Source organism: Zeus faber (assembly GCF_960531495.2).
Source record: "Zeus faber genome assembly, chromosome: 3".
In the NCBI taxonomy this organism is placed as follows: domain Eukaryota; kingdom Metazoa; phylum Chordata; class Actinopteri; order Zeiformes; family Zeidae; genus Zeus; species Zeus faber.
This window is the reverse complement of record NC_137190.1, coordinates 10,611,506-10,633,955: the sequence shown is the minus strand read 5'-3', so window position 1 is coordinate 10,633,955 and position 22,450 is coordinate 10,611,506. Positions and strand designations below refer to the sequence as shown.

Sequence of the window (22,450 nt, the reverse complement as noted above, 5' to 3'; positions counted from 1 at the left end):
TTTCCGATATGGCTCGTGCAGGAAAACACTAAGCTCGCTTTCCTTATTTTTCCCTGATTTCCATCGGGATCAGATATAATACTCACGCCACTGTAAATTAGCTTCACGGTAAAGACTGGACTAGGCCACGGTGAGTTTTTCTATTCTCTGTGAAGTGCGGCGCACCGTGGCACGGAGTGAGCGGAGAGTGGTTACGAGTCGTCCGCCTCTTTCTTTCGGGCGCGTAGGTTCAGCCTCAGTAGGCTGTCTCTACCTATTCTCCCGTCTGTCAATCACACACCAAAACAAATCCACCTGTCGGGCCGGGAGGCTGGGCCGAGCGGGAGGCTGCGCGGCTGTCTGTGCGATGCCACGGCGCGGGAGTGACTAGGCCGGCGCCCTCCGGAGGTGATGGAAAGGCCATTAAGATGCTTATTACCCCACCTGCCAGCCATCCCCGCTCACCTGCGCGGATACCCCCAGCCGGCTAATGAAGACGGCCACACAATTACAGCAGCGCCTTTTAAACCCGGGTGCTGTGGTGCGATGGGTTTTGTAGTCCCCGCGTCCTTGATCAGGAGGGTTCTCCAACCTTGTACAAGTGTGATAATCCAGGCGCAAAGAGACAGGCGTTCGCACTGCGCCACTTGATTGCCTCAACAATGAAGCTATTAACGCCACATTATGTAAATTGTAATGGTCAAAAACATCTAATAGGATAAAGGGTAAGCACAGTGCAATTTAATGCCATTGACTTTCACTGGCTCTTTGAAGGATGTTTTCAATTATAACGGGGCTAATTTAATTCATTGTTTCACAGCTGAAAATGCATTTTTAAAGGTTGACTGGGTCTCTATTCCAGAACTCAGGTTTAATCAGTCATGTACATTGAACACATGCACTGGAACGTCCTCTAAAGAGATTGACAAAGTTGCCGGGGATCTGCGCCCGGGCTCTTAAAGGGGGCGCGGGGGGCCCTCCCCTCCGAGGTCTCCGGGAAGGCGGGCTTTGGCGCTGGAGGAGTGTTCATCAGAGAGATGAAAGGCCTGCGCCTTTAAGAGGGCTGTCTCCCCTTCCCCTCATGCTCCCCCTCAACCACACAGACACTCCTCCTGTGAGCATTTGTGAGGCAGCTCCTGTCCCTTACGTCTCTTTGTGGGGATCAGAGCCGACTTCCCAGAGCATCACTGGAGAGGACGCACAAGGCTCCCGGGGGGGGGGGGGGACGCTCCGCACGGGCCTGGCCTCGGCCGTACAGGAGGAGAGAGAGAGAGAGAGAGAGAGAGAGAGAGAGAGAGAGGAGGCAGAGGGGAAGATGGACCACCCATCCTCGCAGGCTGGAGAACTCCCATCCACGGGTTCAAAGCCGACCGGGAAACTTAACTACTGAATCCTGGCGGGAGGTCACGCGGGTTCAACGCGAGGGAAACACGCCCGTGGACCCAAGTCAGCGACGGCGGACAGGAACCAGAACAGAAAGGTGGAGTCTTGTTTATGATATAAGTTTTTTCTTTCTCTTGAAAAAGTTGGTTGAAGAAGAATCAATTAACTTATCCGTTTATTGAGGATGAAGGCAGACAAATGAAACGCAGACAAATGCAGCAGAGAGCAAATCCAAGTCTTTTTTTTTATTCTTTTTTTTTTTTTCTGTCGACTGAACACTTTGCAAATAGTAAATCTCTAAGCAATTGAGAGGCTTTAAAAATATATATGTATTGAAGCGTCTCGGCAGTTCTTTTAATTTACCATCCGGGCGTTTATCTTATTTCTCCAGCCCGCTCTGAGAGGCACTGTTAAAGACTACAATCGCAGCGCTCTTGGGAAGCAAAGTCATATGAAGCTTATATGAAATCCGAAAACTTTGTTGACTGAAGCTGGCTGAAAAAAAAGTCAGAAAAAGAAAATGAGTCATTTCTACGCGTGGAACAGCATGTGACTGATTTCAATTCAAACTTGGGAAGTGAGCAGAGCCGAGATGTTTACGGGCTGTGGAGTGGTCAGCGGGCAGAGCCAGTACCTGACTGTCCGGCAGCACTCGGGTTTGGAGGCGAGCCGACAGATCCATACGGATGTAGGAGTCACCGCGGGGACGTGTCCTTCCTACCAGAGCCATGTTTACAGTAGCGCCACGCTGCCGCCGGTGGTCCACGCCGTGCCAAGCCCCGTACAGCCCACCCTGGTACCAGCGCCTCCCAACGCGCTCAAACTGGGTCAGGGCGGGTTCAAGAAGATCTGCCGCACCGAGGAGGACGGTCCCAGCCCCTTCCCAGGACTCGCCTCGGGGGTGCTGGAGATGCGCGTGAAGGAGGGCAGTAAAATCCGCAACCTAATGGGTTTTGCCATGGCTCGCATTCAGGGCGAGAAGGTTGACGTCGGGGGAGGATCGGCCGGCGGCGGCGGCGGACTGAGACAGGTCGTCTTCACCGGCTCCGGACGAGCCGTCACCAAGACCATCACCTGCGCCGAGATCATGAAGAGGAAGGTGGGCTCTCTGCACCAGCTGACCAAGCTGCGCTACAAGGGGGTGAAGGAGGTGTGGGAGAGCCACGAGGGGGGCACTTCAGAGATGACGGTGCACAGGACAGTGCCCTCCATCAGCATCCTCCTCTCTAAGGACCCCCTAGACCCCAGGGAACCCGGCTACCAGCCGCCAGAGACCCTCACTGCACTGTGGGAGGAGAGGGAGGGCGCGGACTCCCCACAGACGGCGACCAAGAGACCCCTCGGCGCAGTGCCATTCAGCGGCTTTCCCGACTGTAAGCGAGTGTGTCTGGGGGAGGGGGGCTCCATTATCCCCCCTCGCTGACTGGACTGAACTGGTGTCACACAGTGGAGAGGGATGAATGAGAGCAGTTTGCTCTGCACTGCCCTCCACTCAAGCACAGTGCTGAGACAATCAGAACACTCACTCAGACGGAACGCTGCTTTCTGAGGAGGACCGGGGAGCCGCCCCATGCCTCCGGAGGTCAGCTCAGTTTGCCCCGGGACCTCAACGCCCGCGTCTGTACATACCACATTTACGAGACGTGTCTCTCAAACACAGCGGACGAGGCGTCTCACAACCATGAAAACCATAAGGCGATGCCCGTCGTTGTTTTGTCGGAACTGTGACGGATACACATCACATTTCACATCAACATGAACAAAAGCCATGAATTGCACAGGGCTCTGGATTCCTGCTCGCAGTTACCCATTCAACACATGTGGACGATGATGACGATAATAAATCCTTAATCTCACTATCTCAGATATGCCACCATACTTGACTGTGAAAAAAAAAAAATCGAAAAGATATGCCCTGGTATCTGTTTGAAGCCATCCATGTACAATATTGCAAAATAAAGAGAAAAACATTTTTTTTTTGATTAATAAATATCCCAGAAATTTAAAGTCAAATAAACTTTTTTGGAGGGGGAAATATGTTCTTGTTCTTGTTTTTTGTTTTTTTTGTTTTGTTTGTTTTTTGTTGTCTTTCTAACAAATATGTTCCAACTTGAAATCCTAAATGAAACTAGATGAAAAGGTTGAAAAAAAAAAAAGGAAAAACGCAATAAAATCACAGGGTGCTGATCCACGGATAAGAGTAACGCGGGTGAAATTTGTCTCAGCTGAGTCAAAGCTGATTTACCGACATGGCCGATGATAAGACAGCGCTCCCACAGCAGCCTCGCTTGACAGAAGCGCCGAGGGCAGAAATACAGGCACAGATAATCATTAAGATAACAAAACAACATCACACAAGGAAGTAGAGAAAAGGATTAAAAAAAAACTGGGCTTGACAGCGCCTCACACTCCTGTGCTCCTGCAAAATACGCAGCCCCAGCAACCGCCGCCACACAACAGATTGTCTGAGAACCGGGCCAGGACCGCGTGATCACACCATATACTTGAGGGTGAGTGACAGGAAAATTGCGCTGGTCAAAAGCATTTTACACTTGACTCTTTTGCATTTGCCCGCTTGCATTTTCCACGCGGCAAGGTATCATTTGAGCTGCAAAAAAAACAAAAAAAAAAACACCTCCCACAAAAACGCTCAAGTAGAGCCGGATACTACAGTCCAAATGGATGAAAAAGACACGCGTCCACCCAAGGCGCGGCAGAAGTTAAATCGCCTTCCAGAGGAGGTCATATTGATTTTCATGCATTACGGATTTTTCATACGTTGCTTTGAAGGGTTGACCCTAAACAAAACCTCATAATTAGGAATTGCTCCCCGGGAGAATGGTATTGTCGCGGTGGGCCTCAGAACTTCCCCCCTTTCTGCTTAATCAACCATGTCTTCTGAGGATAATAACCCTTTCCCAAGTTGAGTCTTGTCTGCGGCGCGTTCACTTGATCTTAATGAAAATCTGCAAAGGCAGAGCGCCGCCTAATAAAGTAAATGAATCAAAAGGAATCTTGGCCGCCGTAACGTTTCTGCAATGGGCTCACACGCACACGCGAGAGGCAGGGAGAGAGAGAGAGGGAGAGAGAGAGGGAGAGGGAGGGAACGCCCGTCGCTCGAATTCACCTTTTGAGGCGACAGAAATGACAACGCGGCACACAGCGGTGCGGCCCGGCCGGTCGGGCCCCGGCGACGGGATTAACCTCCCCTCGCCCCACGCGCCGAATGAATCAGAGCAAAACAAAGAAGCCAAGGTTGAATAAGGAAACGCCGCGGCAGCAATAAGCGCCGCGCGGGGCGAGCCGCGCGTCCTCGAGGACCCGCCGGAAGGTTATCGCTCGGGGTCGTCGTTATCACGGAGTTAACAGCTTCCACCGCGGTGCCTGCGGGACAGTCAGCCAGCGATGCGGGTCACGCAGATAGCGCCGGCGAGGGGTAAATCTTAAATCGACCTGAATCCCGCTATCAAACATTTAGAATTCTGGGCCGAGTGTGAAAATGCAGAGGGGGTAATTAGGGGATAGCGGAAGCGGCGCGCCTGAGTGAGGGGTCAGATAAAACACAGTGACAAAATCATTACCCCAAAGCTAAATCCAATGCGGCCGGCGCGAAATAACATTGTGGAGGAGTCAACAAGGCGGCGTACTCTGCCGAGGACAAGGTTATCCGCGGCCGAGGGTCTGTTTTTTCCAGAAAAGGGATTCGCTTTCCAAGATGTAATCAAGTCATCAAGGGGCGCGTGCAAAGACGCAAAGCCGGGCCCCGACATGAAATGTTTATTGTCTTTGGTGTATCTCATGCCGGGCTTGTTCAACTGGCGACACGGGGCCCAGATGAGGCCCGTGCGTCAATGCAGATTGGCCCTTCGGAGAAGAGAGAGAAGGACGAGGAGAAAAAAAAAAAAAAAAAGAAAAAAAACACCAGAGGAATTGGACCATTCGGTTCAGAATCAAGTGTCTCCTTCAATAGAAAGAAAGAGTAGAAGGCCGTCCCGCCCACTGCCGTCTCAGCCAATCACAGTTCGCTCGCTCTCTTTCTATTAAAGTATCATCCCACTCTGCCTATTGCACGCGAGTTATTTGGCCCGGGGCCACACACGGGGCCAAGCGGGAAAACATAATATTGATGAGTTGGCAAAGTGACAAAATATTTCCGTCGTGAAATACGCGTGAGAAATATCTGGCGGCTGAAAGTAATTCAAAAAGAATAACAAACATACAGTAGCGATGCAGAAGCAGTAAAAACAAAATGAAATAAAAACACGATATGGGAGGATAATATCCAAACATAGATGTAACATCTGTGGTTTCTGTGGTTTTGTGCATTTCCCTTTTAGCTGCAATATTAAAAAAAAAAAAAAAAAAAAAAAACAACAACATGCTGATGTAAGTTGAAAACCTGTCCCGAACAGAGTGTAGTTGAACAGTTTGTTGAACAGGTTTCGCATTCTGCATCAAGTCAAAAGCCACGCGAAGCCTCGTGATGTCAGCGTGTTTCATGGCATTTGATTCCGCCATATTTGGTTCCTCGCGACAGTCGAGGAAAAGAACATGTGGGTCGGATGCGCAAAATTCAACTGAAACCATCCCCTCCCCCCTGTAAGCAATGAAAGGATCATTTGTCTGCATGTGTTTTTTGCATATTATTTAGATTCCATCAAACAGCTGACTGCATGCGGCTCACCCGTGCAGCGGGAGTTACGTCGTGAACGGGTGGAAGGGGCACGTCCGTTCGTTCCGTTGCTCATTTTTAGCGGAGGCTCTCCCAATAAATGTCACATTTTGCCTGCGTTTTTTTTTTTGTTGTTTTTTTCCCGCCCATCCCTCAAAAAAAAAAATAAACTCAGCCCTCCCGCATCACTCCAAAGTGTGAACGCCCTGCGGTTAAACAGCTTCTGGATCAAATGCACGCGGCGCGAATCTAAACGCGCCAGAAGTGACGCGGTTCGAGGTGTCGGTGTGCCGCCGTTTAGCCGAAAATGATCTGGTAATAATCTGGGCCCGTCCATCGGAATATCCCCCGGCCGTTATACACATCAGATATTACCGATGCATTTTTTTTTTTTTCGCATGACAGTTGTAATATTGGGAATATTGCCTCATGGGGAGTGGAGTAAAATCAGGGCTTTGGAATGGTCGCTCTCAACATTTGGGAGAAAGAACAGGCACGCTGTCGTATCAACACGGGGGAGAAGGAGGGAAGTATCGTAAACAAGCCATCGTAAAGTAAGTGGAGAATTGATTTGCGCCCGCTTCCCGCCGTGTACGGCACTGCATGTTAATTCACGTTGGGAATCATAAAAGGGCTTTAATTTCGGAAAAGGAAGTGCAGAGCAGGACGGCGGCGGTGGGGCCGCGGCGGGGGCAAACCCCTGCAGGCCGTGCGGGCTCCTCCCGTCTTCAGATAAATAACGCGGCGCTTTAAAAATCAAACTTGATGCAGGACGGTGGCAGCGCTGGGAGTTGGATAAGGCAGCAGCGTTGATAAGGAAGCGCCGCGTTTTTTCTTGGGGGGTGAATTTTGTTTTCTTTTTAAATTCATCCGCAATAGACGGAGCAACGTTTTTGCCACGGCGTGACGTTACATAAACCATCAGAGTGAACTGTAAATCCTCCGGCTTGTGACCGCGGACGCAGCGTTTCCACGTGAAGGGTGGAAAAGTAAGAGGCGTTTATTATAAGAGGCACCGCTCTGCATCCTGGCGCTCACCGCAGCCGGCAACCACATGCAGCCGATGTGCATACATTTATTTTCGAACTTGACGTAATGAAATTGTTTGCGCTCCGTTTTTCTCCCCTCCCCTCCTCTGCCGGGGATGAGAGTGAGGTCTCTGGGATGGCGTGGGAGTTCGCTATCTCCCAGCCTCCAGATGGCTCCGTCTTCTCTTATCTAGAAGAATGGGCGCCGCCTCCATTTTTCAAACTCGCCTTATCTCGGAATCCTTTAAATTGAATATTTACCGGGCCCTGTGTTTTCTGCCCGTGTTGGCCCCTCGAAAAAGTCGCCGTTCCTCTCGCTCGCCGAGGCGGTCGGAAAAAAGTTGCTGGTTGTTGTTGTTTTTTGTTTTTTTTTCTTTGTTTTGTTTTATTTTTACATTCCTCGCTCGCGCGTCGTCTCCTCGTGCCTTGTCAAATAATGGGACGTTGATTGATCGCGCGATCGCCGGGAGAGATTGCGGTGCGGCAGAGGCGCATTAATGAACGCCCAAACGAAATTATTCCCAACAATGTACAAACACACGTTCGCTAAAAAAAATGGCGGTGGGCAAAACTCCATCTCATGTCAGGAGCGAAATAGATTAAATTAATCACTTTCCAACCCGCCATTGTTTCCAGCGCGGTCTACACTAGAGGTTAAGAGAACACTTAAGCAGCCATTGAAAACGTCTTATTGCAATATGACGGGCCGGGGTCTATCTGCATAAACAAGCTGTGCTCCAGCCTCTCCCTGGTAAGTGTCTGGAAATGTCTTTTCAAAGCCATTATGTGAAATGCCTCCATGTTGGATTAATCAGTGCAGCTGAGGATGTAATTGCCGTGCTGAAGTCAAAGCTGTAAGTGCAGATAATGAACACTGAGTGCGGCGCTGCCAGAATCCGGGGCGCGAGGAATGAGAAAGTTGAGGGACCACGGCGTCCTTACATTCCTCCTTAAAAAAAAAAAAATGAAGACGATGGCCGGATGAAGAGAAACAAAAAAGGGAAAAAACGACGAAATGAATATGGTGATTTCTCTTTAAAGTGTTATCAAAAGTGAATTTGTGCCGTTGACTTGCTTAACAAATTTGAGGCAAAACTATTTTTACCGAGAGAACCTTTAGGCATTGTAGGATATTTATGTTATTCATTCATGTTATTTATGTTATTTATTGATGGTATTTTTCTTCATTTCTTGATTTTTTTTTGGGGTCTAGAAGTCAGTAAGAGGGGTGAAGGTGCTGCTCTGGTAAAGGTGTCATTTGTCTCTTGCTGCCCTCTCCTGGCTAAAACCTTGGGGCAACTACACCCTCATTCCTATCTTACTGTGTATAAGCTTATAATGATGGTGAACGCTGTGGGTGTACTTGTATGTGTGTGTGCGTGTGTGTGTGTGTGTGTGTGTGTGTGTGTGTGTGTGTGTGCGTGTGTGTGCGTGTGTGTGTGTGTGTGCGTGTGTGTGTGCATGTGTGTGCGTGTGTGTGTGTGTGTGTGTATATGCGTGTGTGTGTGCATGTACGCAGTATGTGTACGTGTGTGTGTGTGTGTGTGTGTGCATGTACGCAGTATGTGTACGTGTGTGTGTGTGTGTGTGTGTGTGTGTGCATGTACGCAGTATGTGTACGTGTGTGTGTGTGTGTGTGTGTGTGTGTGTGTGTGTGTGTGTGTGTGCGTGGCTTACAAGCTTTGCAAATGAAGATAAACAGCGGTGAATGCACTTTCATTTCCGCGAACACTAATTGTTGTGTCTAATAAGATTTTACAGATTTAATACAAAATTTTGAGAAAATGGAAGCTGCAGACAATCTTATTTTCTGGATCGTTAGTGGTATTATCTCAGCCAAATGGCTGAAAATTCATTTTCCCCCTCAGTTTACTGGCAATGGACAGCGGTCTTGATGCTTTGTCTGCCATCAACATCATTTATTGGAACTTGTGCAGATTTGTTTTTGTTGAAAAAAACACAGGATTTGTTATTCGTGTTTGTCCTGTAATATGGAAATAGTCCATCCACATTGTGTCAATGGAATAATTTTGTTGTTTTGGAATGACATGTTGGGCAACAAATCACATATGTTGCATGAAGCATCTTTCCAAGCGCATAAATGTGCCAAATCTGAGTAGAATTGAAAATCCAAGAAGGAAATTATTTTCTTAGTAAAGAGAATAACTGACGTTTGAAGTACCAGGCTGAGTAGACAAACCATCACTATGGCGTTGTTGTACTGTGTCACAATATTGAAAACAAAAAAGACAACCCCACCCCCCCCCTATAAAAAAGCTCTCTAATGCTGTGAAGATGGAATAAGATGTGATTATTCCCTTTCCTAGAAAATGCTGAAAGTACAAATTCATCCATTAGTTCTCTGCATAAATACACTGACAGATAAATATCATCATTTGCAGGGGGTTTTAGACTGTAAACAAGCCAGAGTTTGCCCAAAAGCCCTAATTTTTTTTTTTTTTTTTTTTGTTTTTTTCTAAATGGATGTGGCTCTCAGATGCTATGGTTACCAAAATCACATCCTGTAGATATACCAAACACGGTTGTCATGGTTTGCTGTTAAATCTTGGTGGGATGTGATGGGAAAAACAAGGTTGATGGATCTGAATAATTGGATAATTTGTTGTAATTTGATCCATGATTAATCGGTCTGATAGGTCATCTGAGGACATATGTGCACACACACACACACACACACACACACACACACACACACACACACACACACACACACACGCACACAAACACGCACACACTGAATTGGATAAGATTTCTATCTATCAGAAGCCTGTGTTTAAGTTAAGTTAATGTGTTTATAATAAGAACTATTCATTTTATTATTATTATTATTATTATTATTATTATTATTGTTGTTGTTATTCAACTGCAAATAATAATAATTAATACATTTTTCCGTCTTCTCCTACATGGTCTGAGGATTTTTATTTTTATTTTTTATAATAACAGTAATAATTGTGGTGAAACTCTCATTTGCCCAGCAGGGGGAAGCAGCAAAACATGTCGTCTTTTGTTTTTTTTTGTTTTTTTTAAACACACAGAAAGTGCAAAGTGAGTAAAAACTATAGTGTGAAGCCGTGCTGCTGGTAACTGGAGAGCTGGAAGCTTCATTTGTTTGTCAAACAGCAGCCCGATCACCTGGACGACCTGGCAAGTAAGACTTTAAAAATCCTACTACAACCTCCTCCTCGAAAATCCACGGTGGGAATTGTAGCCTGTTTTTATTTTGATTCTATTTAAAATGTACATGCGCGTTCCTCTCATACCCATTGGATGTCTCTGTTTTAGAAAATGCCTCCTACCGTTAACTTCCATGGTGTGTGGATGCAGACCACCCTCCTCTGCTCCCTGTGTGCTCTGCTGTCTGGATACACCGAGAGGGAGAGAGTGCACGACCTGATGTCCAAATATCCCCTTATAGATGGGTGAGTCTGGTCCTGGGTCCTGAGATGCAGCATCTGGGAAAGCTGCTCCGGCCCTGTGTGTGCGGCCCTTAATGGATCTACTGTAGTGGAGTCGTTCTGTTAGGTAGAACTATTACGTACACAGAATGAATCCGAGGAGTTAGTTAAAAATAACCTTAAATTCCGTTCAATACCAAAAAAAAGAAAAAAAAAAAAGGAATGAGATTTATTTTCACTAAATTAAAATTAAAATGATTTCCCCTCTCTCCATGTTATCCTCAATCTGTGTGTGTGTGTGTGTGTGTGTGTGTGTCCATCTGCCAGTCATAATGACCTAGCTCTCCAGCTGAGGATCCTTCATAATAACCGCCTGAGCCAAATTGACCTTCATAATATCAGCAGATTGGCCACCGACATCAGCCGCCTGCAGGCGGGCCACGTCCAGGCTCAGGTACAGCAGGGGACCGTCCTTTACTGTTATCTACCCTTTCCTTTTGAGGTCTGCCCTGAGAATTACATTAAGATTTACTTTTGCCTAAAATGGACAATTTTTTCATGAAAAGGTGGGGTGGTGGGCAGGGGGTGGTGGGGTGAACTTGAATGCACTTCCAAAAAATACAAAAGTGCCTTGGTTTATTTCATGTGATTGTGTGAGCTCTGAATATTATTTTTATATTTTGCTAATATATTTTTTATTATTGAGATCTCAATTTTATCTCCAAGTAAATGTATTATTTATTTATTTATTTATTTATTTATTTATTTATTTATTTATTTATTTATTTGTGTAGTGTTATTTGATTTATTGTCATTTTATTTATTCATTATTGCTTTATTTAGGTTTATCATTAATTTATTATTATTAATTTAGTTGTTATCTTATTAAGTTCATTTAATTTTTTATTATTTTTGCCGGGCCCAACAACAGCGACAATAAGGGGTTTAGCGCTGCGGATTCTTTGAATCCTTGTAAGTCATCAAACTCAGAGGGCCTAAAGGTACTTTCAGCTAACTAAACATATTCCAGCCTCACCATGGAAACGCAGATTCAAGTTATACACCAGCCAACCAAACAAACTGAGCTCCGGAGTCGTGTTTCCACCCGATCCTTTCATGCTCAGAAATGCGTCCTCTGTGACTGTGTTCCAGGTGCCAGTGTCCATTTCAGTGCACGTTGTATTAAGAACAAAGGCAGACGGCGGCGTCCACTGAGCGCCCCCGTGCCCCCACCCGCCCCCATCTCTTGTATTCCAATTGTTAGGTGTTTGCAGTGTACGTGCTGTGTGGGGCCCAGGAGAAGGACGCCGTGAGGCTGACGCTGGAGCAGATCGACCTGGTGCGACGCATGTGCAGCGAGTACCAAGAGCTGGAGCTGGTAACGTCTGCGGCGGGTAAGATACACAGGCCGCAGGCGCAGTCCGGGGCGTGTACCGCAGTCACACAGTGCCATACCAGAGTCCTCACAGCTCAACCCTCTCTAGGAAGAAGTACCGTCGGTAGGGTCGGAGATTTATTCTCGGAGTAAATGGGGATAGACATCCATGATGATCCCATAATTGGCTTAATTTATTTTGCTTTGATTTGAAAGAAACGATTATATTCAATTTCTGACTGTGCCTCCTTTAGAAAGATTTCTTTAGTTTATTTATATATATATATATATATATATATATATATATATATATATATATATATATATCAGACTAATTCTGAGAATTAGACTGATATTATTGCATTGGATATATTGTGCAGGCAATAACTATATATATATTTATTTATTTATTTATTTAGAAATATATAATTATTATTATTATTGCTTGCACAATATCAGACTAATTCGAAGAAAGAACATTTTGAAGACTAGGCAAATGTTTTTTGTCAACAGACTTGATCCACAAAGTAACATCCAATCCCGTCCAAGCTCAGGAAACGATATGATGTGATCATGTCAGATCTTGACTTAATATGTGACTGTGAGAAACTTAATCATAATTATGACATTCTATTATAATTATCGTGCAGTATTTCATCATCAGGAGATTTTTTAAAAAGCCGTGGCTTTCACTTGCTAAGTCATAATTATGAGACACCAGCTCAAAATATTGACTTGCTAAGTAATCATGTTGAGATGCTCCATCAGTGAGAATGATTAGAAAAGAAAATGTTGGAATTGTTTATTGCTCGTTTTTCTTCTACTCATTTTCTCAGCAACACTGGCGCCCCCCTCATTTATAATAGACTTCTTATTTCTGGTGCTCCGACCAAGAGGTTTACCACGGTGGTCTTGCAGACCGTTACCTCACGCTCTCGTAACGTGCAATCTTCCTCGCCTGTGCGTGTGTGCACGTATCCGTGGCCGCGCACGTGTGCGTTGTTGCAGATCTGAAGAACTCGGAGATGAGGCGTAAGATCGCGTGTTTGATCAGCGTGGAGGGCGGACACTCCATGGACAGCAGCCTGCCGGCCCTGCGACTCTTCTACCAGCTCGGGGTCCGCTCCATGGCCCTCACACACACCTGCAACACACCATGGTGACACGCCCTGTTTTCAGAGCCTATTTAATGCTACAAATACCATTATACGCTTATGTTATGGCTAAAGAGCTGTATAATTTATAGGTGTTCAAAATGTACATAAATGCAATTACAGTCTGTAGGGAGTCTCTTACACAGACGCTGATATTAGAGTGAATCCATCGATGTGTTAAATATAACATTTTTACATTGTTCACCTAGTTGTTGTTTTTTTATTCTCTCAATTATATATTTTTTATTTTTTGCAGGGCCGAATCTTCTTCACAAATTCATAATGTCTTTCAAAGAAAGAACAACAGCCTTACGTCCTTTGGTCAGGTAAGATAAATCTCATATCACGTCAAATACTCCAGCATTTTCACACATCTGTGTGTGCTACTTGCACAGATTTTGACAAATGTTAGGTTTTTTTTTTTTTAATAATTGATATTAAAAACATATCAGGTTTAAACGGCCTTTACTGAAAGGAAAAAAAACATTTGAACCTTGAATTAAACTGTCTTTTGTTTTTTTAATGGTGCACACATAAGAGTGGTGAACACATCACACAAGACAACGTATCATTCTCAGTTGCTGAATAAACAAATGCACTCTGCAATGTTCTCATGTTGATTAGCACTTTAGAACCATGATTTTACCCCCAAAATATCCAAAGCACTTTGACTTAAGCATTGTTACTCGTTGTGGGGGTTTGCTCTGATGTGCAGTTGGTTTGAGTGCTAATGTTCTTATTATGGGTCGCTTTGGACAAAAGCCTCGGCCGAATGATGTATTGTCGTGTAATGTCATGTAATGTAATGTCATTTGGGTCTTGAAAATGCTCTTTTAAACCTTGACATAATTGTGGAAGGGATTCTGTAAAAGTCATTGCACCACAGTCTTTAAGGTTTGCCTTCTTGCCTTCTAACAATTAGACCCAGTTCACAAGAATATTTTAGAGAAGTACAAAAATGTTCTCAACTTGTCTGTGAAACTCTTCTTAATCGTGGAAAACTGCTCTTGATGTAGAAAGGTGTTTATTTCCTGCCAACTCGGCTCACTCATCCAAATGGCTCTTCCTCGCCCGCCGCCTTGCTTGCGTCTTCGTTCGTGCCTATAAAGCCATCCCCCTCAATGGGATGTCGTTGTGTTGCCTTGTTTTAACGGCGCTGTGATGGCGGCCGCCATGCTGGGTGCGCGCGACCTGGTCCCAGGCCGTGGTGCGGGAGATGAACCGGCTGGGCATGATGGTGGACCTCTCCCACAGCTCCTGGGAAACAGCCCGGGCGGCGCTCAACGTCTCCAGGGCTCCCGTCGTCTTCAGCCACTCGTCCTCCTTTTCCGTCTGCAACCACAGCCGCAACGTCCCTGACTGACTGCTGCACCAACTGGTGAGGGGCACTGATCGATGGGGTCAATGCTTATTTAAAATCACTAGACTGCAGTGGCAAAAAAAAAGGGCCACCGGGGCCGGTCAGGAGGCAGAGATGTTCAGGATAATAACACATTGCTGGTTTGCTTTTGGTTGTGCGTGCAACATTCTTTTATCCGAAATATCGTTGCGGGTCCATGGCAGTTCCGCCTAGCATGCCCCCCGAGTGGCTTTTTCAGGGCCCTTCGACACAGAGACACAGGCAGAGATGTTGCAAACACACCAGTTTATTGAAGAGAGTGGCAAGATGGAACAGGCGGGGAGCAGATGGAACGTTGCGATGACAGGGGCTCCCCCCCGTGCATTTGTGGGGATGACGGTTTTACCTGTTGCTTGTTGATTGCTCTGACGGGAAACAGGCATACAGCCGCCCTCTACCCGACCCGGGCCCAATGACCTAGACCTAAACCACACCGCCCCCACACATCACAGGGCAAGAACAGAAAGGCAATCGCATATTTGAGCTTGACATTTAACAGTAAAGTGTCAAGATCGACTGTGCAATTGCCTTTCTGTTTCAAGATGTCCTATTTCTCGTATGCAGTCCTACAAGTATGGTGAAGAAGTATGAATAAGATTAAATCAAATAAACTCAATCTCTACCTCAAAAAAAAAAATGTACACACAAAAATATATCTGAATATACTGTCGATGTAAAATTGAAAAAAACATATACTATTACTTATAATGTACTTCTCCATTCCAAATATTTATAAAATGACAACAAAATCATCGTTAAGCACTAAAATACGATAAGTCGAAAAGTCATGAAGGGATTTTATTTTAAAGTTTTATATCGAAGCTCATGGTGAAATGCTGCACCCAGCTATCTTGATGACGCCCTGTTTGCTAATTATAATCGTAATTATCTACGACCGCTGCACCACCTTATTCATTTCAAGTCACAATCAGTTAATTTAATTTTAACTCAGTTTCGGTGGAGTCTCCCGTCCTCCTCCTCCGCTGTAGCACCAAACTGTAGTGACAATTCTTTCTGTCTTCACACACCACACTGCCTGTCCCTATGTAAGAATGTTTCAACAGTCCTTCGGCAGTCTTTCCCACCTTCGTCCAGAGTCGGGTTGGATCACAGCAAACGCCAAGCTCTTTCAAGCAAATTGGCCTGCAGCAGCACAAATGCCAGTTCATTTTGCAAAAACCGAATCCGTGTCTCCAGGAGACGGGAGATGTGTCGAGACTGAGATAATGGCTCTGTGACTTTTATTACATTGGCCCCCACCCCATCCCCCCCCCTTTTTTTTGTTTGTTAATGCTTCTCTGTGTGTTTATCTCTGCGCTTCTCCGCTGTGTCTTTCAGAAAAGGAACCGGGGTTTGATCATGGTCAATCTCCACAGTGGCTTCATCGCCTGCGGGAGCCGAGCCAACGTCTCGGCCGTGGCCGGTGAGGGGCCCGCTCCTCGTCAGCCGCTTGTCAGGCTTTTCTGATCTGGTTTGGGAATGCGGAATTGCTTTTTGTTTAATGGCTGCGGTGTTTTTTTTTTTTTTTGTTTTGTTTTTTTCCTGGTGGTGCACATAGACCATTTTGACCACATCAGGAAGGTGATTGGAGCTGAATCCATAGGAATCGGGGGAGACTTTGAAGGCGCTGTCGGGTACGAAAACAAGTTGAGTTTATAGACTCAAGAAAACAAAAACCACCCTTACACGTGTAAAGGGGGCCAGTCTTATCGGGCCTTTCTCCTGCGAGCAATACCAACCATATAATTTTTAGTAAAAAAAATGCTTTAAGAGTTTTAGAATGTGCATTTTGAATAGTCCTTTATACCTAGAATGTGTCCAGTCATAGCTACTTATCCTTATATAACTTACAGTACATAATATTACATAGCCCATGTATAATCTTGCCAACAAGGTCCGAGAAGGTCATATAAGCACAAACCGTTCGAGAAAATAAATGAAAAGTGGATCTTAATGGTTAGAATGGGTCTTTCCCAAGTTTAATCGCGGAGGTTTTTTTTTTCCATCTATAACGCCATAGGAAATGACTTTTATGAGTTCCCTGAAATCTTCCTTCCTTCAAATGTCCCTCATGCCTCGATGTGTTTTGTGGGGGTTTTATGTTACAGCATAGTAGATTCAGCCTGAAGCTTCTGGCACACGTGACAAATGAATCAAACTTATTTTGTCATGCCTAATGTTAAAATTGCCCTTGATTTACAGTCTGTTACACAATACGTCAAACGTACAAGACAAATACCATTGAAATATAATTACATTTCCGCGGTAACTAAATGGCACGGGGTTAAAAAGGCTGCGTGTTTTGTGTTTACAGCTTCCCTCTGGGACTGGAGGATGTTTCCAAGTATCCCGCACTGATTCAGGAGCTTCTCCGCAGGAACTGGCCCGAGCACGAGGTGGCCGGAGTCCTTCGACTTAATTTCCTGAGAGTTTTTGAGGAAGTGGAGAGGGTGAGATATATAGATAATGTCGATGAAAAAATGTCCCTCTGGTAAACAGCGGAAATAGATGAAGGGTTGTTGGTGTGTGTGTGTGTGTGTGTGTGTGTGCGTGTGTGTGTGTGTGTGTGTGTGTGTGTGTGTGTGTGTGTGTGTGTGTGTGTGTGTGTGTGTGTGTGTGTGTGTGTGTGTGTGTGTGTCTGCGTGTGTGTGTGTGTGTGTGTGTTTTGTTTTCATTTTCCCCGCATTCGGAGGGTTGCTTTTTCTCAATGCAAGCCGTGAAGAAAAATAGACTTAAAACTGGCAGTATTTATGAAGTACTGTTCCAAAACCAATGTTTTTATATTTCTCTGAGACCAAGAGAAACAAGGAAGAAAAGTAGGGGAATAGTAAAAAACTAATCAAAGGCGTATTTGAATTAGATTCTCTTGGGATTTGGCTGCATCAGGGTGGTGGTTTGTACACATATACATACACTTAGATCAGACACAGCATTAAAACCACCGCTAATAACCATTAATATTGTGTAGGTCCTCCTCATGCCGCCAAAACAGCTCTGACCCGTGGAGGCATGGACTCCACAAGCCCTCTGAAGTTGTCCTGTAGTATCTGGCACCAAGACGTTAGCAGCAGATCCTTTAAGTCCTGTAATTTGCGAGGTGGGGCCCCCATGGATCGAGCTTGCTGTTCCACCACATCCCACAGATGCTCGATCGGATCGGACTCTAACCCCGGCCATCCACATGATGTAGAAGAAAACATGAATCATCACACCAGGCCTCCTTCTTCCATTGCTCCATGGTCCAGTTCTGACGCTCACGTGCCCATTGTAGTCGCTTTCGGCACTGGACAGGGGTCAGCATGAACATTCTGACCGGTCTGCAGCTACACAGCCCCATACGCAGCGAGCTGTGATGCACTGTGTGTTCTGACACCTTTCTATCACAGCAGCATTAACTGCTATGATAGAAAGTGATAGAAAGTGAAGAATAAGAGCTTCAAAACAAGGTCACTTGTGCAAATTAGGCAAATACTTTTAATGCTATGACGTGTTAATGACAAGGGTGCAGAAAACTGTGTTTCTAAGATAATCACCCTCAAAGTTTTCCCCATGCTTGGCTTCATTCAACCATCTCCCAGGATGCAAATGTCTTGGAGGACCAACAAAGCCGGATGGCTACTTGTCACACGGCCACTTGACACCCTGCTAAATGGGGACTTGAGACCCTGCTGAATGGGGAAATCTCTGCATTGTTTTTGTGTTTAGAGGGAATGTGTAACAGCATCATCGACACACAACAGATTTGTTTTCAAACAGGCTTTTATTTAACAGTAAGAATATACATGTTTTATAGAAGCGGAATTATTAAGGAGTTTAAAAGTGCGGACGACACAACAAAATATCGCATCAATCAATGATATGTCTTTTTATATCAACCTTTGTAAATCAACTTGTTGCGTGTTATGACTTAATGATATTTAAAAATAACAATCATATTAAAAAATAGCATTTTTAACTTTATTTAAGAATGAGAAGTTGGCTGTCTTATACCTGTAGTCCACAGAGTCCGGCCTCACGGTGTCTTTGTGGAAGGAAATCACTCCGTGTGGAACATCCCAACCTCACGGTTCCATTCAAACGGATTACATTTACATTTACATTTACATTTAGTCATTTGGCAGACGCTTTTATCCAAAGCGACTTACAAGGGAGAATAACATTCAGCTACATTGCGACAGAGATTAGTGTAACAACAACATTGGTGTAACAATAAATACTGCAAGGTGGTGCAAAGTAATTGTAGATTAGGACAGGAGGTACTCACTGAAGAGCTGGGTCTTCAGGTGCTTCTTAAAGACAGAGAGGGAGGTCCCCGCTCTGGTCATTTTTGGCAGCTCGTTCCACCAACGTGGAACTACAAATGAGAATAGCCTGGATTGCCGTGGCTGTATGGCCGGCAGAGCCAGGCGACGCTCATTTGACGAGCGCAGCATCCGGGGGGCAACATGTGCTCTTACAAGAGCATTTAAGTAGGCGGGAGCATTCCCAACAATCACTCTGTAGGCCAGCATAAGAGACTTGAACTTGATGCGGGCGGCTACAGGTAACCAGTGGAGCTCGATGAGCAGCGGAGTGACATGTGCCCTCTTTGGCTGGTTGAACACCAGTCGCGCCGCCGCATTCTGTATCATCTGAAGTGGCTTCACCGCACAGGCCGGCAAGCCTGTTAAGAGGGCATTGCAGTAGTCGAGACGGGACATCACCAAGGTTTGTACCAGCAGTTGAGTGGCATATTGGGTCAGGTACGGCCTGACTTTTCGGATGTTGAGTAGTGCGAAGCGGCAGGACCGGGAGACTGCGGCAACATGGTCCGAGAATGTCAGTTGGTCATCAATAATGACACCAAGATTCCTTGCAGCCTTGGTAGGAACAAGAGATAGAGAGTCGATTTTAATATCAATGTTGTGATAAATACCTTGTTTGGCCGGGAAGACCAGCAGTTCCGTTTTCGCCAGATTTAGTTGAAGATGATAATCCTTCATCCATGTGGATATGTCAGTGAGACAATCCGAGATCCGCGTCGAGATAGTAGGGTCGTCTGGCGGGAAGGACAGATAGAGTTGAGTATCATCCGCATAGCAGTGATATGAAAAGCCATGTGAGCGGATGATCGGGCCCAGTGAGGTGGTGTATATGGCAAAGAGGAGGGGTCCTAGCACCGAGCCTTGGGGCACCCCTGTGGTGAGGTTGTGAGGCACAGACAGCATTAAACTCTGCATGTCCCTCAGAGACGTTTCATCAACTTTTTAAACTTTTTAGAGTCAAATAAAAGAGCCACGATTCAGACCCGCTGCTTTGGAGCTGCAAGCCAACTCCATGTGTGAGGACTCAAACACGGGATACGATTCGGACTGTTTTCCACTCCTTCAGTATGACTGGTTCCAATGCCAACAAAATGAGGAGGGTGTCGTGTAAATTGCAGCCACTCGGACGGGGGACGATGCGTGGGGTAAGAGAGTTCAGGTTAAACAGAAAATACCACAACTGTCACTTCGTCCAACTCTATTGTATAGAAGATTGCAATCAGCGGGGAGCACTTTACATGTCACAGAGTAACAGCAACGAACCAGCCGGGGGGCTTATATCACAACGGTCGCATGGGCCGTAACTGTGAGGGTGGAGTCTGGTTTCCTGTCCAGATGGTCTGGTGGGGTGCAGTAGGTCAAACAAGTGAAAGGCCACTTCCCTTTTGGCCACAAGGCAGTTCCAACAAGTTCAACATCTCGGGTAAACAGTTTCAATTGTGACCTGCCCGACAGGCTAACAGTACATAATGTTCCTGTTGTTAGTAAATCAGATATGGTGTTACAAGTGGGAATAGGGTTCGTTCAGTATTTTCCACTACAAGGGACTCTCCAACAATACCGTGCCTTTTTACGTCTTATGTAAAGCACCCTGAATTATAACCCTCATGTATGAAAAACAGGCTAGACAAATACATTGCATTGCCTTGATGACTACTTTTGCTTTTCTTTTTGCATTTTCACTTCCATCCCCGCAGGTCCGTGACCAGCTGAGAGCGACGCTTCCCAGTGAGGTCCAGATCAGCCCTCAGGAGGTGCAGGGCCCGTGCAGGCTGGTCCTCAGCCCCCCGAACCTGCGGGGAGGGGCCGGCAGGGCTGACGTCTCCAGGGCCCTCGCATTTCCTCCGGGCGCTGGCGGCACGCTCCTCTGGACCACGCTTCTCCTGCTCTCCAGCTTCTACGCACTTTATTGATTATGGCAATATTTTGGATTCTGGATATCCCGGATTGGCCGGGACAATATTGCGCTCTGAGTGGTTGTGTGAATATTGTGCTCTTATGAACTGGAAGAATACTCTGATTCTGCAAATTAATTGGCTGGATAAATACTGGGCTCTGATTGGCTGGTAGAATACTGTGATTTTATTGACTGAAACATATATGTATGTAGTATGGCGCTTGACTATACATATATATATTTCTATTTAACTCAATATGTGGGCAATGCAAATAAATTGTAAATTGTAGTTTATTATAAATGATACTAATAATAACAATTAGTTCCAGACAAGTCATTTGATTGGACAAGGGCCATTCCATGAGTGCTGATAAACAGTACTAGAGAGTATTTTGGGATGTTTTTCTCAATGTATCCCTCAACTCTAAAATTATTAAAGGGAGCTAGATAAGCTAATTTCATAAGTTGTCAAGAAATTACCATTTCTTAATAAATAACCTTGTTTATAGAACTGTAGAGTATCATACTCAAGTTTTTGCTATATCAGCACTCACTCTCATGGGATTTTGTTTAAATGAGGGACTCTGTACAGCAAATATTTTAGTTGCTTTATTAAGTGATTGAGTACAGTGTTTTCCTGGGCACATTCCCAATCTATAGAAACATGGTGAACTGTGATGCTGCACAGTGGCCAACCCCCCCCCCCCCCCCCCCCTGAAAAAAAAACACAACCGTAAACAGTCCAGAGAATATTCACATTCAAATTTCTTTCTTATCAATATAAATCCTTATCAGATACAAAACATTCATAAATTACAAAAACACCTTCCAAAAATACCATTTTCATGCATCTAAATGTACAAACTGTATTTTGTAACCCCAGCACAGACCCTCATTTTACCTTTTGGTCTTGATCTACAGTCCTATGTTCTCTTTCTGGGGGGGAAATTGACAAAATAAATAAAGAAATAAATACATTTGTTTTTTTCTTCCGCTAGGAAGGAGCTGTGACTATGAAAACACGTGCTCTATCCCTGGTTGTCTGTCTGGCTATAGCTATCAGAAATATAGATTCATAACCGTGCTTAAATTAATACCGTTTATTAGCACAAACAACAAAAAAAAAAACACTTCTCTAACATTGCTTGACCAAACTCTTCTCGTTCATTAAATTATTTTGCGACGGAAAAAAAACAACAACTTTTGGTTGTCCCGAGTAAAGAATAGCGTAGATGTGGGCAAAAAAAACGGATCTGAGCCCTAACGGGTGCCAATGTTGTACAAGAATAAAAAAAAAAAAGGAGATTTCTGTTCCGCGTTAGAAAAGCTTTGTGTCCTCCGTCTGTAATCAGTCCGAGCGGACGCTGCCCTGCATCCGTTCGGGGTCGGTATGGGTCTCACAGGAGCTGAGAAGCGGCGTCCTACGGGTCAGGAATAGATGGTGATGACCTCGCGACCTCCGCCTCTCACGAGCAGAACTCGCTCCAAGCCCTCGGTCAGAACCTCCAGGAATTCCATATCTGATGCAAAGGTTAAGAGGAACAGCGCTGGGCATTTACATATTTACTTTAATCCACCCTTGTAAAAAAAAAACCTTTTAAAAATGTTTGAAAAGTGAACTTTATGACAGGAAAACTTCCAACTGGTGGCCCGCGGGCCAATATGCGGCCCGCGTATTTTTCAGACCGGCCATTTGAACACATTTGGAGGTTAAAAATGCACCGTATTTCCATTCATTTCAGAAATGTCGGATGGGATTAAAGTACCAACAACCAACAATCATATGACTCTGCAGAGGCAGCGTGCACTTAAGAATATCAAACCTGAGAGAATATTGCCT

At 45.2% G+C, this 22,450-nt stretch overlaps 3 protein-coding genes across 4 annotated transcripts in view; 2 read left to right on the top strand and 1 right to left on the bottom strand.

The window, feature by feature from the left end:
• Positions 1–1,954: 1,954 nt before the first annotated feature.
• LOC307228346 (ribonuclease P protein subunit p25-like) lies at positions 1,955–2,785 on the top strand (the record flags this gene model as incomplete). Its single annotated transcript, XM_079997985.1, has 1 exon — positions 1,955–2,785. The coding sequence occupies one exon, from the start codon at positions 1,955–1,957 to the stop codon at positions 2,783–2,785; it is 831 nt and encodes a 276-aa protein (XP_079854111.1).
• A 147-nt stretch (positions 2,786–2,932) lies between these two features.
• dpep2 (dipeptidase 2) lies at positions 2,933–20,943 on the top strand (the record flags this gene model as incomplete). The annotated part of the gene is given in 12 exon segments (XM_079997984.1): positions 2,933–2,944; positions 10,369–10,505; positions 10,809–10,935; positions 11,746–11,875; positions 12,865–13,015; positions 13,267–13,336; positions 14,212–14,370; positions 14,374–14,388; positions 15,748–15,832; positions 15,968–16,043; positions 16,724–16,859; positions 20,411–20,943. Coding segments are annotated over 12 exon segments (1,314 nt in total). The 3' UTR covers positions 20,627–20,943.
• A 255-nt stretch (positions 20,944–21,198) lies between these two features.
• The window catches only part of slc12a4 (solute carrier family 12 member 4), a 35,372-nt gene continuing 34,120 nt past the window's right edge, over positions 21,199–22,450 (bottom strand). For both annotated transcript variants that reach the window (XM_079997718.1, XM_079997719.1), the window contains exon 24: positions 21,199–22,130. In XM_079997718.1, coding sequence (XP_079853844.1) covers positions 22,039–22,130 — 92 coding nt within the window. In that variant the 3' untranslated portion in view covers positions 21,199–22,038. The remainder of the gene's footprint in view (positions 22,131–22,450) is intronic.